Source organism: Mus caroli, unplaced genomic scaffold (assembly GCF_978045245.1).
Source record: "Mus caroli unplaced genomic scaffold, Mus_caroli_1 scaffold_2, whole genome shotgun sequence".
In the NCBI taxonomy this organism is placed as follows: Eukaryota; Metazoa; Chordata; class Mammalia; order Rodentia; family Muridae; genus Mus; species Mus caroli.
In genome coordinates, this window is record NW_028227257.1 from 152,055,470 (window position 1) to 152,071,454 (window position 15,985).

Genomic DNA, 15,985 nt, shown 5'->3' on the forward strand with positions numbered 1-15,985 from the left:
GCTCTGGATAACGCTCACTGTTTGAAAGCATGCCAGGCTCTTTCTGCCTCATTTCATTCAACCCCCAGGCAACCCTCAAATATGGGCACTCTCATAATCTTTGTGCAGAAAGGAAGACTGAGTTCCTGCCCAAGGCCACAGAGGTACCAGCTGTAAGGCAAGGACTCAAGTCCTGGCTCACTCGACTCTTGGACTCTTGCGCAGCCCTTTACAATGGCTCTCAGGGCTCAGGACGTCTTTGAGGCTGGCCCCCAGCCAGGAAGAGGCTTAAGGAGAAGGCCACAGAAGGGCAGATGTTAAGAATGACATGGCCAGTTGCTGAAAGGACAGAGGGAAATGCAGCTGCTCTATTCCTTCCCTGGGGACACGGGTGCTGTTCAGACTTACACAACAATCACAGCCCTGGAGAAAAGTCTGTATTCAGGGATAAAGACTACTCAAACCAAAGCTGGTCTCAGAAACAATCTACAGAAGGCTAAGTTTGATCCAACCTTTAGAATTTCATCTTGTCATTTTCCAGCTGGTTCTCATTTCTGGACGGCAGGCGGATGCTCATGATCCATTTATTTCTTAGAATACAGCACTGGTGGCACAGTGTGCAACTACAGTGCTAGCCTTCTGTACCCTGCAGTAGTATACTGGGTGTTTTAGGGTTGTTTCTTACACTACCTCATTTTCTCCTTTGAGTGACTACTGTACATCTCAATTTTACACATGAAGAAGCCTAGGCTTGCAAAGGCCGAGAGTTTCCCAGAGGCACCCAGCTGAGGAGTGTGAGCCAGGGATCACTCCTCTGTAGCTCCCAAGCTCCCTGCTGACACTGTGGAGCTGGACTGGAACCACGGTGAAGTAGCCAGAGCAACATTAGAACATAAACACTCTAAACACAACAGTTACAGAATAACTGAAGTGTGCAAAGACAGTCTCTTAGAAAGGGACTGAGAGGCTCATTCTAGTGTGGCAAGATGTTTCACACAGAAAGTCACTCAATACAGCTTGCTGATGCAAACTCCCTCAGGTGTGCTCTGGAAGAGAGCTGAAGCCAGGGCCAGATAAATCTAGCCCCTGCCTCAAACGCAGTATCGATTCAAATGAAGGCACCCGAGATATGATGGAAATATCACAGCCTGATCTAAGTGGGTCTGATTTTCCCACTCTATCATCAGGCCTAAGAAAATAAATGTAAAATATACACATAATTAGTCAAGTCATATAGAGCAACACACATGTGCACATAGCACACTAAGCAATGGACTAGAGGGGCGGGGCCGAGCTAGAGGCAGCAGGAGGGGCTGCTGCTCAGGCCTGCGGGCACAGCTCGGCATCTCCATATGGAGCTGCATGGATAGTAAACATTTTTCTTCTTAATGATCTCAACTTTACTCTTCCTCTGTAGACAGTGCAGTCACATTAAAAATGGGGAACCTAAGTATGTCTGAGAGACAGACAGCGATATTTATTTCTTCCCCCGTGCTATACGGATGAACAGGTCTAGCCAGTGGTCCTCACTGATGATCTGGAGAGGGGCCACCACCTGGGTGAACTTACACTGCTGGCTCCAGACTCAATGCCCTAGACCTCCTTTCTGCAGAGCCTGCTGCTGCCTGGCAGGCCTCCAGAATGGACTGGTGCCCATTAACGGGTTGAGACTAGCAAACATCCAGAGGGAAGAGAAGGGAAAACAAAACAAAACAAAACAAAACAAAACAAAACAAAACAAAACAAAACACCACAATCAAGGTCTGACTTCATCTGATGTTCATGGTCCTTGGAAGGTACATTCTGTTTGGCAGAAGACACAGTGCATACATAAAATCTCCATCAAGATATGAAGCACTCACCTGGGCTCCCCTTTGTTTCCTTTTAAAACAATCATCCTTTGCCAGGACAGCCAAAATATCTTCCATCTTAATCTCACCAACACTGTAAGGGGAAGAGCACAAGAAAGTCAGCCTTTTCCTTTCCCAGAGATAGCCCAGATTCTGATGTATAAAACCAGCCAGTTCTGAAACCTGAGGACATGCAACATCTGAGGAAGGGGACAGCAGGCTAGAGAGTATCTCAGCTGGTACAGGAACTTGCTACCAAGCCTACAGCCTGACTTCAACCACTAAGACCTAGAAGGAGAGAAGTGAATCTCACAGTTGCCCTCTGACCTTTACACTTTTACCTCCCCAACACAAAAAACTGTCAAGAAGAAGAGGATCTCCTCCTCCTCCTCCTCCTTTTTGTTGTTTGTTTGTTTGTTTGTTTGTATAGCCCTGGCTGTCTTGGAATTCACTCTGTAGACCAGGCTGGCCTCAAAACTCATAACAATCTGCCTGCCTCTGCCTCCTGAGTACTGGCATTAAAGACAGGTAATTAAAGATAAAGGCATTAGGGAAAAGGAGAGGTGGGCAACAGGCCAAGTCAGCCAGTGTCCCTGCTGCTGGGCCTAAAGCAGGTTACCTCACATGGGGGGGCCTTCCTTGTATCAGCCCATCCATCTTGCCTTCATTTTCCTTTCTTCATCCCCCTTTTTGAGGCAAGATCTCATGTACCCTAAGTTGCTGGTCTCTCATCATGGAACCAAGGCTGTTCTAGATCCCCCTGCCTCCATCCAGTGCTGGGGTTACAAGCAAATATCACCATATTAGGCTTCTACCATCCCCCCTTCCTTTCTTTGTATGTGTTTGTGTGTGTACATAGGTAAACACATAATGTGACTTATGTATGGTAATCAGAGAGTAACTTCAGGAGTGAGTTCTACCATGTGGGTCCTGGGTATGGAGTCAGGTCAGCTGCCTTGCCAGCCCTCTGCCATTGCTTCATCCTAAAGTGTAGTTACCAACACAGTAGGCTTATTTCTTGACATAATTACTTGAACAGGCAAGAATATAATTTCACATAGGCTGCTGTGCAAGATCCTTAACTACTGGACAAGAACCGCAATGACAGCGGCAAGTGTCCTGGCTCTAGAGAATCTTTTCAGACCATTCAGGAATGAAGACCAAATGATCCTCTAAGACCTGCAGCCACAAGCAAACTGCTGAAGACAGAAATCAAAACAAGGGAGCATTACTGGCCTCTGGGAAGAGCATGGCAGGCTCCAATGCACTAGGTAACTACAAGGTCATGGCTCTAGAACTGGGGAGCAACACAGAAGCACAACTAGAGACAGGAAATGTGAAAGGCTAAGTTCATGTTCCAGAGGAAAGGGAAGGAGCTGCTCCAGGGGAGAGAAACAGATCATGAAAAGACAAATGATTTTGTAGTATATTTTCTATCTGTTTTTTGAAAATGTTAATAGCAAATTAAACCACAAATGGAAACCTCTTTTGGGTGAAGATAATTCTCTCTCCCCAGTGGTTACTGTGACAAGGCTGTGAATGAAACTGCCACATCTGACAGCTACTCACCTGAGACCTGTCAACTCTCCTGAGCCAACCCTACCCCACCCTGCCCCGAGCACCCACAGACACATGAAGGAGAGATGTCAGTAAAGCAGGGAGAGGTAGCTTCAGGAGTGGAGGGCTGGGAAGACAGAAAGACAGAAGGAAAGGGCAGGACATTCCTTCCCCCAGAAGCAGTTTCTCCCAACCCGTGAAAGACAGAGACATATATATGGTGGCTGACTCTGAGGACGGGACAGACGCACTTGTCCCATGTGACTCCTTTGTGTCATCTTTGGGGCAGGCAGAGACAGACACTAATGGAAAATTGTGATGTGGGGCTTGGGGCTCACAGCTACAATTACAGTATGTAGGGGCTTAAAGCAAGAGGACTGGTACAAGCCCGAGGCTAGCTTAGGCCATGCGGTGAGTTTAAGGCCAGCCTGGGCTACAGAATAAGACCCTATCTCAAAAAAAATTAAACAAAACAACAAAACACAATTTTGGGGGTGAAATTTTAAAAGAGGGGGAAAATGTGATAAAGAGCTAGGAATAGAAACAGTGATTAAACAACCACCAAACCAATTTAGCCCCAGGAAAGAAAGATGCCTTAGTCAGTACAAGAAGGCATCAGCAAACAGGAATGGCAAAGACCTGTAGTCACCAAGTTTAAAGGTCTTCTTCCTAGGCTGAGGCAGTGCTTCCGAGAAACAAAGCAGATCTATTATGATTAGTTCAGTCCCATGGACAGAGCTGAACAGGACAAGAGTACATGCATCCAGCATGCCCTGAGGAAGCATCTACATTTTAGCAAACCAGTAATGACTTTCTTAGCAACACTGAAGCAGGAAGGAACGAGCTCCATAAACAAGCAGGAAGGACAGAGAAACAAAGCTGAGCACTGAGATGGAGGTGGCAACGGCCTGGGCTCCTGTCTCCTGCCTAGTATGCTAGAGTGGATTATGAGGAGAGCTCTGCATCTTCCATACAAGAGCATATACCCCTCCTCCACTGCCTTGTTCTTTTAATGATTAACGTTCCCTTTAATTTTCAAAAATTTCCTGGACTATTTCTGTCTATTGCATATAATGTAGTGACTTTAAAAAGTTTTAAAGATTATTAATTATTTACTTACTTATTATTCTTTTGTGTGTGTTCTTCATAATTTTTTCTTTTTTTTATTAGATATTTTATTTACATTTCAAATGTTATCCCCTTTCCTAGTTTCCCCTCTGAAGATCACCTATCACCTCTCCCCTCCCCCTGCTCCTCAACCCACCCACTCCCATTTCTGATCCTGGCATTCCCCTATACTGGGGCATAGAACCTTCACAGGATCAAGGGCCTCTCTTCCCATTGATGACCAACTAGGCCATCCTCTGCTACATATATAGCTAGAGCCACAAGTTCCAACATGGGTTTTCTTTGATTGGTGGTATAGTTCCAAGGAACTCTGGGAGTACTGGTTAGTTCATATTGATGTTCCTTCTATGGGGCTTCAGTCCCCTTCAACTCCCTGGGTATTTCTCTGGCTCCTTCATTGGGGACCTTGTGCTCCGACCAATGGATGACTGTGAGCATCCACTTCTGTATTTGCCAGGCACTGGCAGAACCTAGCAGGAGACAGCTATATCAGGCTCCTGTAGGCAGGCTCTTGTTGGCATCTGTCTAGTGTCTGGGTTTGGTGGTTGTTTATGCAATGGATCCCCAAGTGGGGCAGTCTCTGGATGGTCCTTCCTTCAGGCTCTGCTCCGAACTTTGTCTCTGTAACTCCTTCTATGGGTGTTTTGTTCCCCATTCTATATGAAGGAACGAAGTATAAATGATCCCTAAAGTACAGTCTTTATTATTACTTTTTAAGACAGTGTATGTAGACATGTAGACCAGGCTGCCCTTGAACTAAATAGCTGATGACCTTGAACTTCTGATCCTCCCAAGTGCTATGATTACAGGCCTGTAGCACTCCTCTCAGTTTTTACAGCACTTGGACTGGAATCAAGGGATTTGTGTGTATTAGCAAGCACTCTACCAACTAAGCTCTAACTCCATTCAGCTCCAGCTCTTGCAATGGAGTGTTCTCATCAGTTTATTTTAGTTTGTATTTAAGTCAAAGCAGCAGCCTGGACATAGGTATCAACAGAATGCTCCTGCAGACTGTGACAGAGGGAACAGGTCTCTAGAGCACCCTGAGCAGGCAATGGAAGGGGTGGGTGAATAGACCCTGCAGGGCTAGACTAGGAGTTAAAGGAGCAAGGGAAGATGGGTTGCTATGGAGCATGCTGATATCCTTTCCCATGACTACACTGCTCTGGCCCCAGCATAGAATGCTGAAGATACTTTCTACATGTGCATAGATTGTAGACAGGGGAGCATTACAGTGCTACGTTGCTCCCTCTGCTGAGAATCAGCAGGGAAAACTGAGAACCAGCTCCAGCAACAGGTTTCCAACTCAATTTGCCAGGACTCCTCGAGAACACCAGCCTAGGAAAAGGGCAGCCCAGACACCGACTGCCACAAGGAGCACCATGAGCCCCAGACTGGAGGGCCCTGAATCCAGCTGGACAGATCACCAGAGCCAAGAGATAACGACCTGACCAATATGGGGCCTCATGAGAGAGCAAACAAGTGCACCATGGAACAAAACCACTCTTTTCCTTGACAGACTGTTAAGATGAGGAACAAGGCAAAGAAAAAGAAAACCCAAGCCTTATTTTACCTTAATTTAGGCCCATTTGAATGACAACCAGGAATGAGTGTCCACCTCTCCATCAGAGGTAGCCAGTGAACTCTGTCTCAGCCCACAAATGCCCACACCAACAATTCTGAGAGTTGTTGGAAATGTCACTAGAAGAGAGCACTGCCTGCTGGGAAATGGTAAGAGTTGGTGGGATAGCCACACACAGCTTGGCAAGTCTGCAGTCAGCCGTGCTGCCATCTCACACCAGGTCTCCAGCACTATTTACAACTTTGTAAAGGAGGAGAGAATGTCCTTGGAGTTTCATGTTTTACATAAAATGTATGGCTGGTCAAAGAGGAAAAGACAGGGAATCCCTGTACTCAGCAGCTCCACAGAGACATGAGACACACGCACACCACACAGCATCAGTGTTCAATAACATATGAGCAGCCAACAAGACTTCTGGGCTTGGCAGGCATCATGTCCCAGCACCTTGGGCAGACACATGGCTCTTCCAGGGCTTCCAAACAGACTTGTATCCACCATCCTGCCATGTCTGAGTAGAAGAAATTCTTAAAAGTAGACCTGTGTCAGACACTGCATGCCTTTACAAGCTCACTGCCAAAGCCTGTGATTTCAGGAATCAGAGAATTTATGGAAGGCAGGACAAGTCCTTGTAAGTGGCCCAGGCCAACAACCATTTCCATGTGAGCTTCCCACAGAGGCACGAGGCCAGGTATCTGACAATCCTACACACACACAAGATGGAAACCTGGCGATCCTGGCTGCAGCTATGCAAACAATGCCTTGTTCTGACTACTTTGAGGATCCCGTTTCTTCCTGAAAGAAAAAGACTGTGTGCTAAGCAAAAATATTCTTACTTCTATAAAGACAAATCAGCACTGAAGCTGTTAAGATGCTAACTACAAGGATGAAAATTGAGAATGAAGAGGCTTCTGAGAAGCTGGCGTTAAGGGCATGCCTCCTACTGAGAAGCTGAAAAGCCGGGGGCACAGACGCCCTGGAAGTTACTGGCACTGCAATGAGAACTGCCAGGTGTGAACGGTACTGAGGGTTTCAGTTTTTGCCATTGGCTATTCTGGAACTCATTTAGGGATCACAAGGGTTAATGGTTCTTCAGCAGCTTACAAGGCCCATCCACTCAAAAAGCGACAGAATGTTAATTATGTGAAATCTGCTGAAACCCCTTTCAGGTTTCTGACTCACTTGATTTTGTGAGAAGCCAACGAGTTGACATATTCTGCCTCCGAAGGAGCCAAAATGAGCAGGCTGCTCCCATGACAGCCAATCCGGGCAGTTCTTCCGACGCGGTGAATGTACTCTGCAGGTGAAGACGGAGCACTGTACTGAAAAGGACAATGCAGATGAAGGTGTTCAGAGATAAAGGGAAGAGCGACACCCCTCACCTGGGTACCGGGCTACGGCTACGCTAACACAATTGGAATCCGTCATTAATCAACCTGAAGCTGTTGGCTTCACTGGAACAAGGCTCTTCCTTTTCCAGATTGCATCTTTTCACTAATGTGACTGTGCAAGGTGAAATGTAAGCAGGTGGGTAAATTTCTCCAGGATGACCACATGACCTTGGCCTACTTCTTTGGTAGACACAGCAGCTGGGAGGCAGTAACAGTGGACAAGAGGTACAAGAATGAAGGATACCAACCAGTGTGCTGGCAGAGTCCACCTCTGCTGTTGGCTCCAGGGGCAGGCCAACCACCTCACTGGTGGGGACGTAGACCAGACTGTTAAGAGCAGACAGTGCAGATTTCTGCTATGGGGAGTGTGTTCCTGACTCAGGGAAAGGGCAAGTTCCCACTCAGAACAGGCAGGCATCTTGTCATCTTGGGCAGTAACCCTGCCACCATTAAAGTTAAGTGACCTTTCCTTTCCTTTCCTTTCCTTTCCTTTCCTTTCCTTTCCTTTCCTTTCCTTTCCTTTCCTTTCCTTTCCTTTCCTTTCCTTTCCTTCTTTTGTTCTTTCTTTGCTGCTACACAAATCAAAGACTAGCAGTCCAAGGTGAAGATATTATATGAAAAGCCAGTCATTGTAAACTTGTCGATATTCACAGTATGAAACTTCCCATAATCAAATCAGAGTCTGCCTCTGGCACACTAAAATTACCCCTGACTTCCCATCTCCCACTGGTTCTGTGGCCAGCATTTCAGAGAGAGACACAATACTTCTAGTTCCAACATGATCACTTATGACTAGCAGATCAAGATCAGATTTTCCAGCCTGAGACAGGCAAGAAATGCCACAAAATGCGAATAAACCATGAGTCACGTAAACAGGGCACATATCCCCTGGCCCCTACAGACAGACTTAGAAATACCATTCTGCAGACTAATGAAAAGGAACAACAGCAACAACAAAAACCCAAAGAACAACAACAACAACAACAAAAAGCCAAACGAAACCCAGTGCTACCACCTTTACCCTCCGGCAAAGTGTCTAAGGCAGGGAGGTGTGTGTAAGATGCTGCCAGGACCTTAACTGCTCCCTGCAGGTCAATGTACACGGACATTGCTCTCAGGACAGCTGAGCCATCTCCTTCTGGACACAATGAGGCCTCCCAGGGGCCTGGGTGACTCCTGTTATTTTCCGACTCTGGAAACTTTGGTTTGTGACATGAATTAGTCTGGAAGCAGAAGAGCTATGCCCTCTCTTGAGAATGCCGTCCTGGCTGTTCTGCTGCAGTGCTGCAGAGGGGCTGGGCTAAGGAAAGATGTCAGAACTGTCGAGATGTGGCTGGCTGCTGCCTGGTTACCAGGGCAACACCCAAGAGGGCAATAACGATCATTCAATGCATCTTTTCATGCTCATATACTCACACCTCAGTGACTAGAAGATTACCTGAACAATCCAGGTGACTTGTGGGAGATCCAAGCCCCGAGACGCAACATCCTTTAAAACAAAGAGAATATGGTTTATGATTTAAAATTGAGTTTCTCTACTTTTTTTTTTTTGGAGACAAAATTACTGCTCTGTGGTTCTAGAACACTGTAACCCAGGCTGGCCTTGAATTTTCCTGCCTTGGTCTTATCAATGTGTGTTACTACTCCTGGCTGAATATCTGAAATTGTAACACTTAGTAATACAAATTCTGCAGACAGACAGACAGACAGACACACACACACCACAAGGCATACACTTAGGATTCTGAATACAACTTTAGATGGCTTAGGAGCCCACTGAATTTCATCTATCATTAAAATTCTGAATCAGGAGCTAGCAAGATGGCTCAGAGGGCCAAAGCTCCTAACATCAAGCTTGACCACCTGAATGTAATCCTTAAAACTTACATGGTAGAAATAGAGGACCAATTCCCACAGGCTGCCCTCTGACTTCCACACACGTACCAGGCAATGCAACCCACCCATACCCTATGCATAAATATAAAAAATTCAGACCTGGGCCGAGTTAGGCAAGATTCTTTTATAACTCATAACACAATGTGCAGGTCAGCCCAAGACCTTAGATTGCAGCTGACACTGTACCACGTAAGAGAATTCTGAAATCTTGGACAGCTTCGATGGTAAACACCTATAATCTCAACACTTGGGAGACTGCAGGGAAGAGGATCAGGAACTGAATCAGCTACACAGCAAGTGTGAGCCCAGCCTGGGCTATTAAGAGACCATGTTTAAAACACACAAACAACCCTCCCTCAAATAAAAGTAAAAAGCTATTTAAAATGTACCATGGACCACTATCCCTAGCCCTTCAATACCAGCAATGCCAAGAAACTAGCCACATAGCATGCTGTCATCCTTTTGGAACACCCCTCCTCAAGGCACTCACTTGTAAAAGCTATAGTATTTATTGAGGACCTTGCTTGTTGGGTTTAGTGCAGGAAGGATTAAGTAATTTCCAGTCACTTCTGGGAGTTAAGATGAGGATACATTCCAAACCTGCCCATCACTTCAAAGACTTGATTGGACAGCTAAGAAGTCATAAAAGGGTCAGAGATTTATTTTCCCTTTCAATTGGTCACCATCCAAAGAGCCAAAGTTCTCAGCTCTCTATCTGCCATTCTGGCAGACTAGATGGAAGCACCCAGTCTATAGTGGTAATATGTACTCAGCTTTCACATTTAAGTCGAGCAACCATAGCAAGAGTCCAGCATTCAGCATTTTACTTACGGCAACCTCACTTAATTGGGGGGGGGGGGTACATGCCACTGCACAAGTGTGGAAGTCAGAAGAAGGCCTGTGGCATTGGTTCTCGCCTCATACTACAGGATTCCTAGGACTACAATCATGTGGTCAGGCTTAATAGCAAGTTCCTTTATTTGTGGCACCATCTCACCAACCTGCCTTGCCTAATCTTAAAAACAGCTATCATCTCCATTTATCAGGATAAAAAAAAAAGGTTTGAAGCCTAGGATACAACTATGTGGTAACTTCAGGTGCAGCTTACTTCATTTCTTCTTGCCTCATTTGTCAACAGTATACTGTATTATGCAGGAGATGCTGGGTGCAGAACTCAACACTCTCACGGCAGGGAGTCTGGTGAGACTTGGAAAGCACATCTGCATTTGCCTCCTAGAAAGCAGCCTCACTTCCACAGAGATGCTGGCAAAAGGCAATACCAGGTAAGTAGAAGCTATTCCTTCAGCAGTGTCAATGAAGAAACAGACTGAACAAAAGATAGAAAAAGAAGAAAATTCCACTAACTTGGAGAGTTTCTAAGAAACTTTGTGTATGTGTAAAATGCTTTTGTGTAAGAAACATAAGCATACTTGTACACACACATATGTATATATATACATACATACATACATATACACACACGTATATGTATGTTGTATTGGCTAGTTTTGTGTCAACTTGACACAGCTGGAGTTATCACAGAGAAAGGAGCTTCAGTTGAGGAAATGCCTCCATGAGATACAACTGTCAGGCATTTTCTCAATTAGTGATCAAGGGGAAAGGCCCCTTGTGGGTGGGACCATCTCTGGGCTGGTAGTCTTGGTTCTATAAGAGAGCAGGCTGAGCAAGCCAGGGGAGGCAAGCCAGTAAAGAACATCCCTCCATGGCCTCTGCATCAGCTCCTGCTTTCTGACCTGCTTGAGTTCCAGTCCTGACTTCCTTTGGTGATGAACAGCAGTATGGAAGTGTAAGCCGAATAAACCCTTTCCTCCCCAACTTGCTTCTTGGTCATCATGTTTTGTCCAGGAATAGAAACCCTGACTAAGACATATATATATGTGTGTATATATATGTATATGTGTGTGTGTGTGTGTGTATATATATATATATATATATATATATATATATATATATTCTTCTTCTTCTTTTTTTTTTTTTAAATAATCACTGTTCTTTTTTTGGTACCTTCAGGGAGAGAAGACCAGGAGAAAGATTTGCCAAAGACACACAGTGGACACTAGAGTGTCTGGTGTGAAGGACGGTGATCAGCTCTTATGCAGTAGGAGTCAGGATGGTCTATGATACCTCTTGCTAAAAGCTAAAGCCTAGAAACCAAATCTCATCAACTGTCTAGAACCAATTATTAATTTGCAGAGATACAGGAGATTAGGAACATGCTAAACAACTCCAAAAAGGTGCACTTCAGAAGGAGAGCTTAAGAAAGTGAGAGCTTGAGGAGGTCAGCAGGTGCTGTGCGTGGCAGGCAGGCGGGATGCCCCAAACCCACACAGAACTAGGCACAGTGGTGCCTGCCTACGTGTCCAATGAGTCAATGGAGGCAGAAAAGTCCCTGGAAGCTCATGGGCCAGTCAGCACACACAGTGGGAAACAACCGAGGGAACTTGTCTCAAATAGGTAGGAGAGGGCTGACCAAAGTTGTCCTCTAACCCCATACATGGGCAAAGTCATGCCCACACTTGCACACTTATGCACACATACAGGAAAAGAAATAAGAAACAAATGATCTGATTTTCACAGCCAAAAAAACCTGGGGGTGAGGGTGGGAATATCAATGAGAAATAATAATAAAGAATTCATTAATTAGATGGATGAATACTCCAAAGGAGGCTCAAAACTGCCAACAGCTATGTGTGGTGGTTCACACCTATAATTCCACAATCCCGGTTTTCAGAGGCAGAGTCAGGATCGTGACACTGAGCTAAAATCCAGCCTCGTGTACATAGCAAGTTCCAGGCTAGCCAGGGCCACATGGTGAAAGCTTGTCTCACACAACAAAAAGTACCTGATTTCCAGACAGAGAAATTCAAGGTGGTTCTTACTTTTCTGTTTATATTTTCTTACGGTGTTTGCTTTGTTTTAAAGAATAGGTGTTATCATTTTCCCTGAAATTTTGATATAGAAAACATTCAACCTACAGAATAGTGAGTGTCCACCATCTCTTCTGTAGCACATCAGCTGCTAACCCTTAGCGCATTTGCTTTCTCCTTCCATCTGACAGACAAGGAGACACAGAGTTGAGTGAGCATGACACACATGCATACACAATCTTTAATTGTCTAAAGCCATGTGCAAATGTCGTGACATTTCAGTCTGCAATACTTTAGGAAGGGCTCCCACGTCAAACAGTTCTGTTCTACCAGCTTCCATATGCAACTCCAAGAGAATGAGAAACAGTTTTCTCATCAATACTCAGTGGCAAATTTCTCGACTCAAACTGAGATGACTTGTAAAAATGCTTTGCCTTCTAGTACAGAAATGAGCAATGAACACAGTCCTTGCTCAAGAGTTATAGACTTCCTTAATCTGGAATGGGGCCAATAGTGGTTTGAATGAAAATGGCCCTCCAAAAATTCAAAGGGAGTGGCATCATATTGGAGTTATGGCCTTGTTGGATGGAGGGGGACTTAGAGGTTTCAGAAGCTCAAGCCAGGCCCAGTGTCACTCACTCTCTTCTTACTGCCTAATTATCCAGATGTAGAACTCTCAGCTACTTCTCTGGCACCACGTCAGCCTGCATGCTGTCATGCTTCCTGACACAATGATAACATAGACTTAAACCTCTGAACAATAAGCCAGGCCCAGCTAAATGTTTTCCTTTGTAAGAGTTGCCATGGTCGTGGTGACTCTTCACAGCAGTAGAACCCTAACACAGCATCCCTGCTTTCCACTGACTTTTGAATTTTAATTTCTTTATGTGTGGGCCTGAATATATGTGCACACAGGTATAGTGGAGACAAGAAGAGGGTGTAGGATCCCCGGGAACTGGAGTTTTTACAGGTGGTTATGAATCACTGATGTGGGCACTAGGAACCAAACCCAGGTCCTCCCAGGTCCTGCAGAGCAGGTGCTCCTAATTGCTGAACCAGTTCCTTGTTTAGTTTTTTGATGCTGTCCCAAGAAACATCCCAAACTTCAGGTATTCCTATTTGCTTTCCACATGGTAAGGTTCAGGCAGGAGTCTGGCAGACATGGTATCTTTAGGGTGCTATGGATTATATATGGTTCCATGACATTAGGAGGCCTACGAGCTGAACACAGGAAACAATCATGGGAATAAGTGGTGCCTACCAATAAGGGACATAACTGGGAAGTCAGACTTAAAGTCATGGTAGTATCATTTCCCTAAACATTTCATCCAAGGATCTCAGTTCTATGGATATTCCTTGTCTGTATCAACTGCTACCCTGATGATACAAGGAATGACTAAATCTACCCGGTTTTCCTTAATTTCATTGCTGAGACATGTTGGGGTTAAAAACAGCTTCCCAAGGTAGTATTGGTGCATGCCTTTAAGCCCAGCATGTGGGAGACAGGCAGGTCGATCTCTGTAAATTCCCCGTCTACATAGGCTACACAGAATAACCCTGTCTCAGGGGAGAAAACCAGCTTCCCCTACCACCTTTTTTTTTTTTTTTTCCTTCCTTCCTTTTTTTCCAGAGACAGGGTTTCTCTGTGTAGCCCTGGCTGTCCTCGAACTCAGAAATCCGACTGCCTCTGCCTCCCGAGTGCTGGGATTAAAGGCGTGAGCCAAAGCGCCCGGCTCCCTACCACCTTTTTAAAGTAAGGATTTTATCAGTGTATAGGCTCAGGCCTTTACTACAAACACTTGAGAGATAAGAGGCAGGCAGATCTCTATGAGTTTGAAGCCAGCTTGGTTTAGAACAGCAAGTTTCAGGCCAGTGAGGGTTACATAATGAAACTCTGTACAAAAAAAAAAGTCAAAACAATGACTAAAAGTAAGAATGTAGATAGACAAACAAATCTCTCCTAAGTTTCTGTAAAAAGCAAGATAGGACTGAACAAGAGGCCTGAGCAGGATGGGGCTGCACTGCTAAGTGTGTATGCAGAAGCTAATGCCATCAGCCCAACATCCTTCAAGTGCCTGAAGCTGGTGCTGTGGAGAAATGGTTCAGAAAGCAGTCTAGAATGTTCTCTCCCAACAGGGAGCAGGCGAAGCTCTCAGTAGAACCTACTGCTAATGTTTGGGAAGACTGATGGTTCTTCATTCTGCTAAGTGGTTTTCAGTGCTCTGTTGTGAGGAAACAAAGAAGGTGTGTGTGCTCTTGAGCTTTACAGACAGGCTTGGTGAAAAGCTCAATGCTTTGCTGCCTGGGATAGACAGAGATAACTACAGCAGCATCCAGATGAAACTGAGGTTGGAAAGGCCATGTCTGGCTCTCACACGTTCCACCCCACATAGCAAGCTTAGTAAATGCAACAAGGAGAGACATTAAATTCTACAATAGGACTGAAGATACAGCCTAGTGGTGCAGCACTTACCTGGTGTGTGTGAGGCCTTGAGTGAGCTTCCCTGCACTACAGAACAACCCAAACCAACAGTTGATATGGTGACACTTACTGAACCCAAATGGTGCTGAAGGACACATGCAGCCCTAGGCGCTGGTATGACAATTTTCTCATCTACCACTTCGGCTTCAGCCAGCTATCTACCCTGTCTCTGGCAGCCTTGCTATGGAGCTCAGGCTGATCCTGAACTCCATTCCTCCCATCTCAGCCTCTCAAGTGAAGGCTGTTGCCATGTGCCACCTCAGGCCGTTTCTTTTGTTGGGTAGAGCTTGAGAATAGCCAGGCACTTTTCACCTATGTTTAATCCATACACTTTCTGCATCCCCTGCCCAGGCACCAGAGGTAGAGGGAAGGATATCAGACCTGGTCCACACCAGGGAGGACTGGTACCAGTATGGCAGCAGTAGGAGCCAGCCAGCCTGGAGAGGCCAGTCAGCCCACAGGACCAAGGCACCTACCTGTACTGTGGCTAAGACCTGCCTTGTTAATAAAGGACAAAAGAGAACCACCCTAGAGCTGTAACCCAAGTGTACTGCTTCATAATGAAGAAATGGTGGCAAGTGTAACTCCTCTTCACCACTTCGTGCTTGGCCCTGGACAGGTACCAGAGACAAACCAACAATGGCCCCATCTTCCAGGAAGGTGTTAGCTACCTACACTACGTCAACAGAAAATTGACTTGCTGGAAAGCCTTCAGTTCTGTCCTCTCAGTTCTCAGAACTTAAGCCTAATCACAGCCTCATTTCATTCCTTTAACCTAATTAGGGCAAAAGAATCACTAAAGTCAGCTCTGAAAGACATTCACCAATGAAGCCTTGAAGGCCCTGGGCTCGACAACTGGCAGCCTCCATGAGACCCAGGAGTACAGATGGAAGGCAGCTTGCTCAGGTGCCAGCCTGTCAGTTGGATTAAAATGACTCATTTATTTACCCAAGAACCTCACAAAGTGCTTTTACTAACAGGGAGAGGGGGCCTGCCATCTCTCTGAGAGGGGACGCATAGACTCGCCTCTGACGCCTTCCTGGCCTGCCAAAAGTCATTATTGCCATGTGTGGAAAGCCATCAGCAGGGTACAGGCCCCTGTTGTCCGGGTGACAGATTGGGCTGCGTAATCAGAGGAGGAAGGGGAGAGTGCAGAAGCTGTCAGAGGCAAGAGATCTTGGCTGGAGTCGCCAAAAAACTGGCAACATGAGTTAGCGTGACTGAGTAAACAGCAA

The 15,985-nt window shown here is 45.7% G+C and overlaps 1 protein-coding gene across 1 annotated transcript in view; it reads right to left on the reverse strand.

Annotated features, from left to right (window-relative positions):
• The window catches only part of Ddx31 (DEAD-box helicase 31), a 65,299-nt gene that overhangs the window by 22,171 nt on the left and 27,143 nt on the right, over positions 1-15,985 (reverse strand). Inside the window, exons 15-17 of the mRNA XM_021180170.2 lie at positions 8,923-8,973; positions 7,276-7,415; positions 1,842-1,923 (exon numbers count right to left, since the gene is read on the reverse strand). Coding sequence (XP_021035829.1) covers positions 1,842-1,923; positions 7,276-7,415; positions 8,923-8,973 — 273 coding nt within the window. The remainder of the gene's footprint in view (positions 1-1,841; positions 1,924-7,275; positions 7,416-8,922; positions 8,974-15,985) is intronic.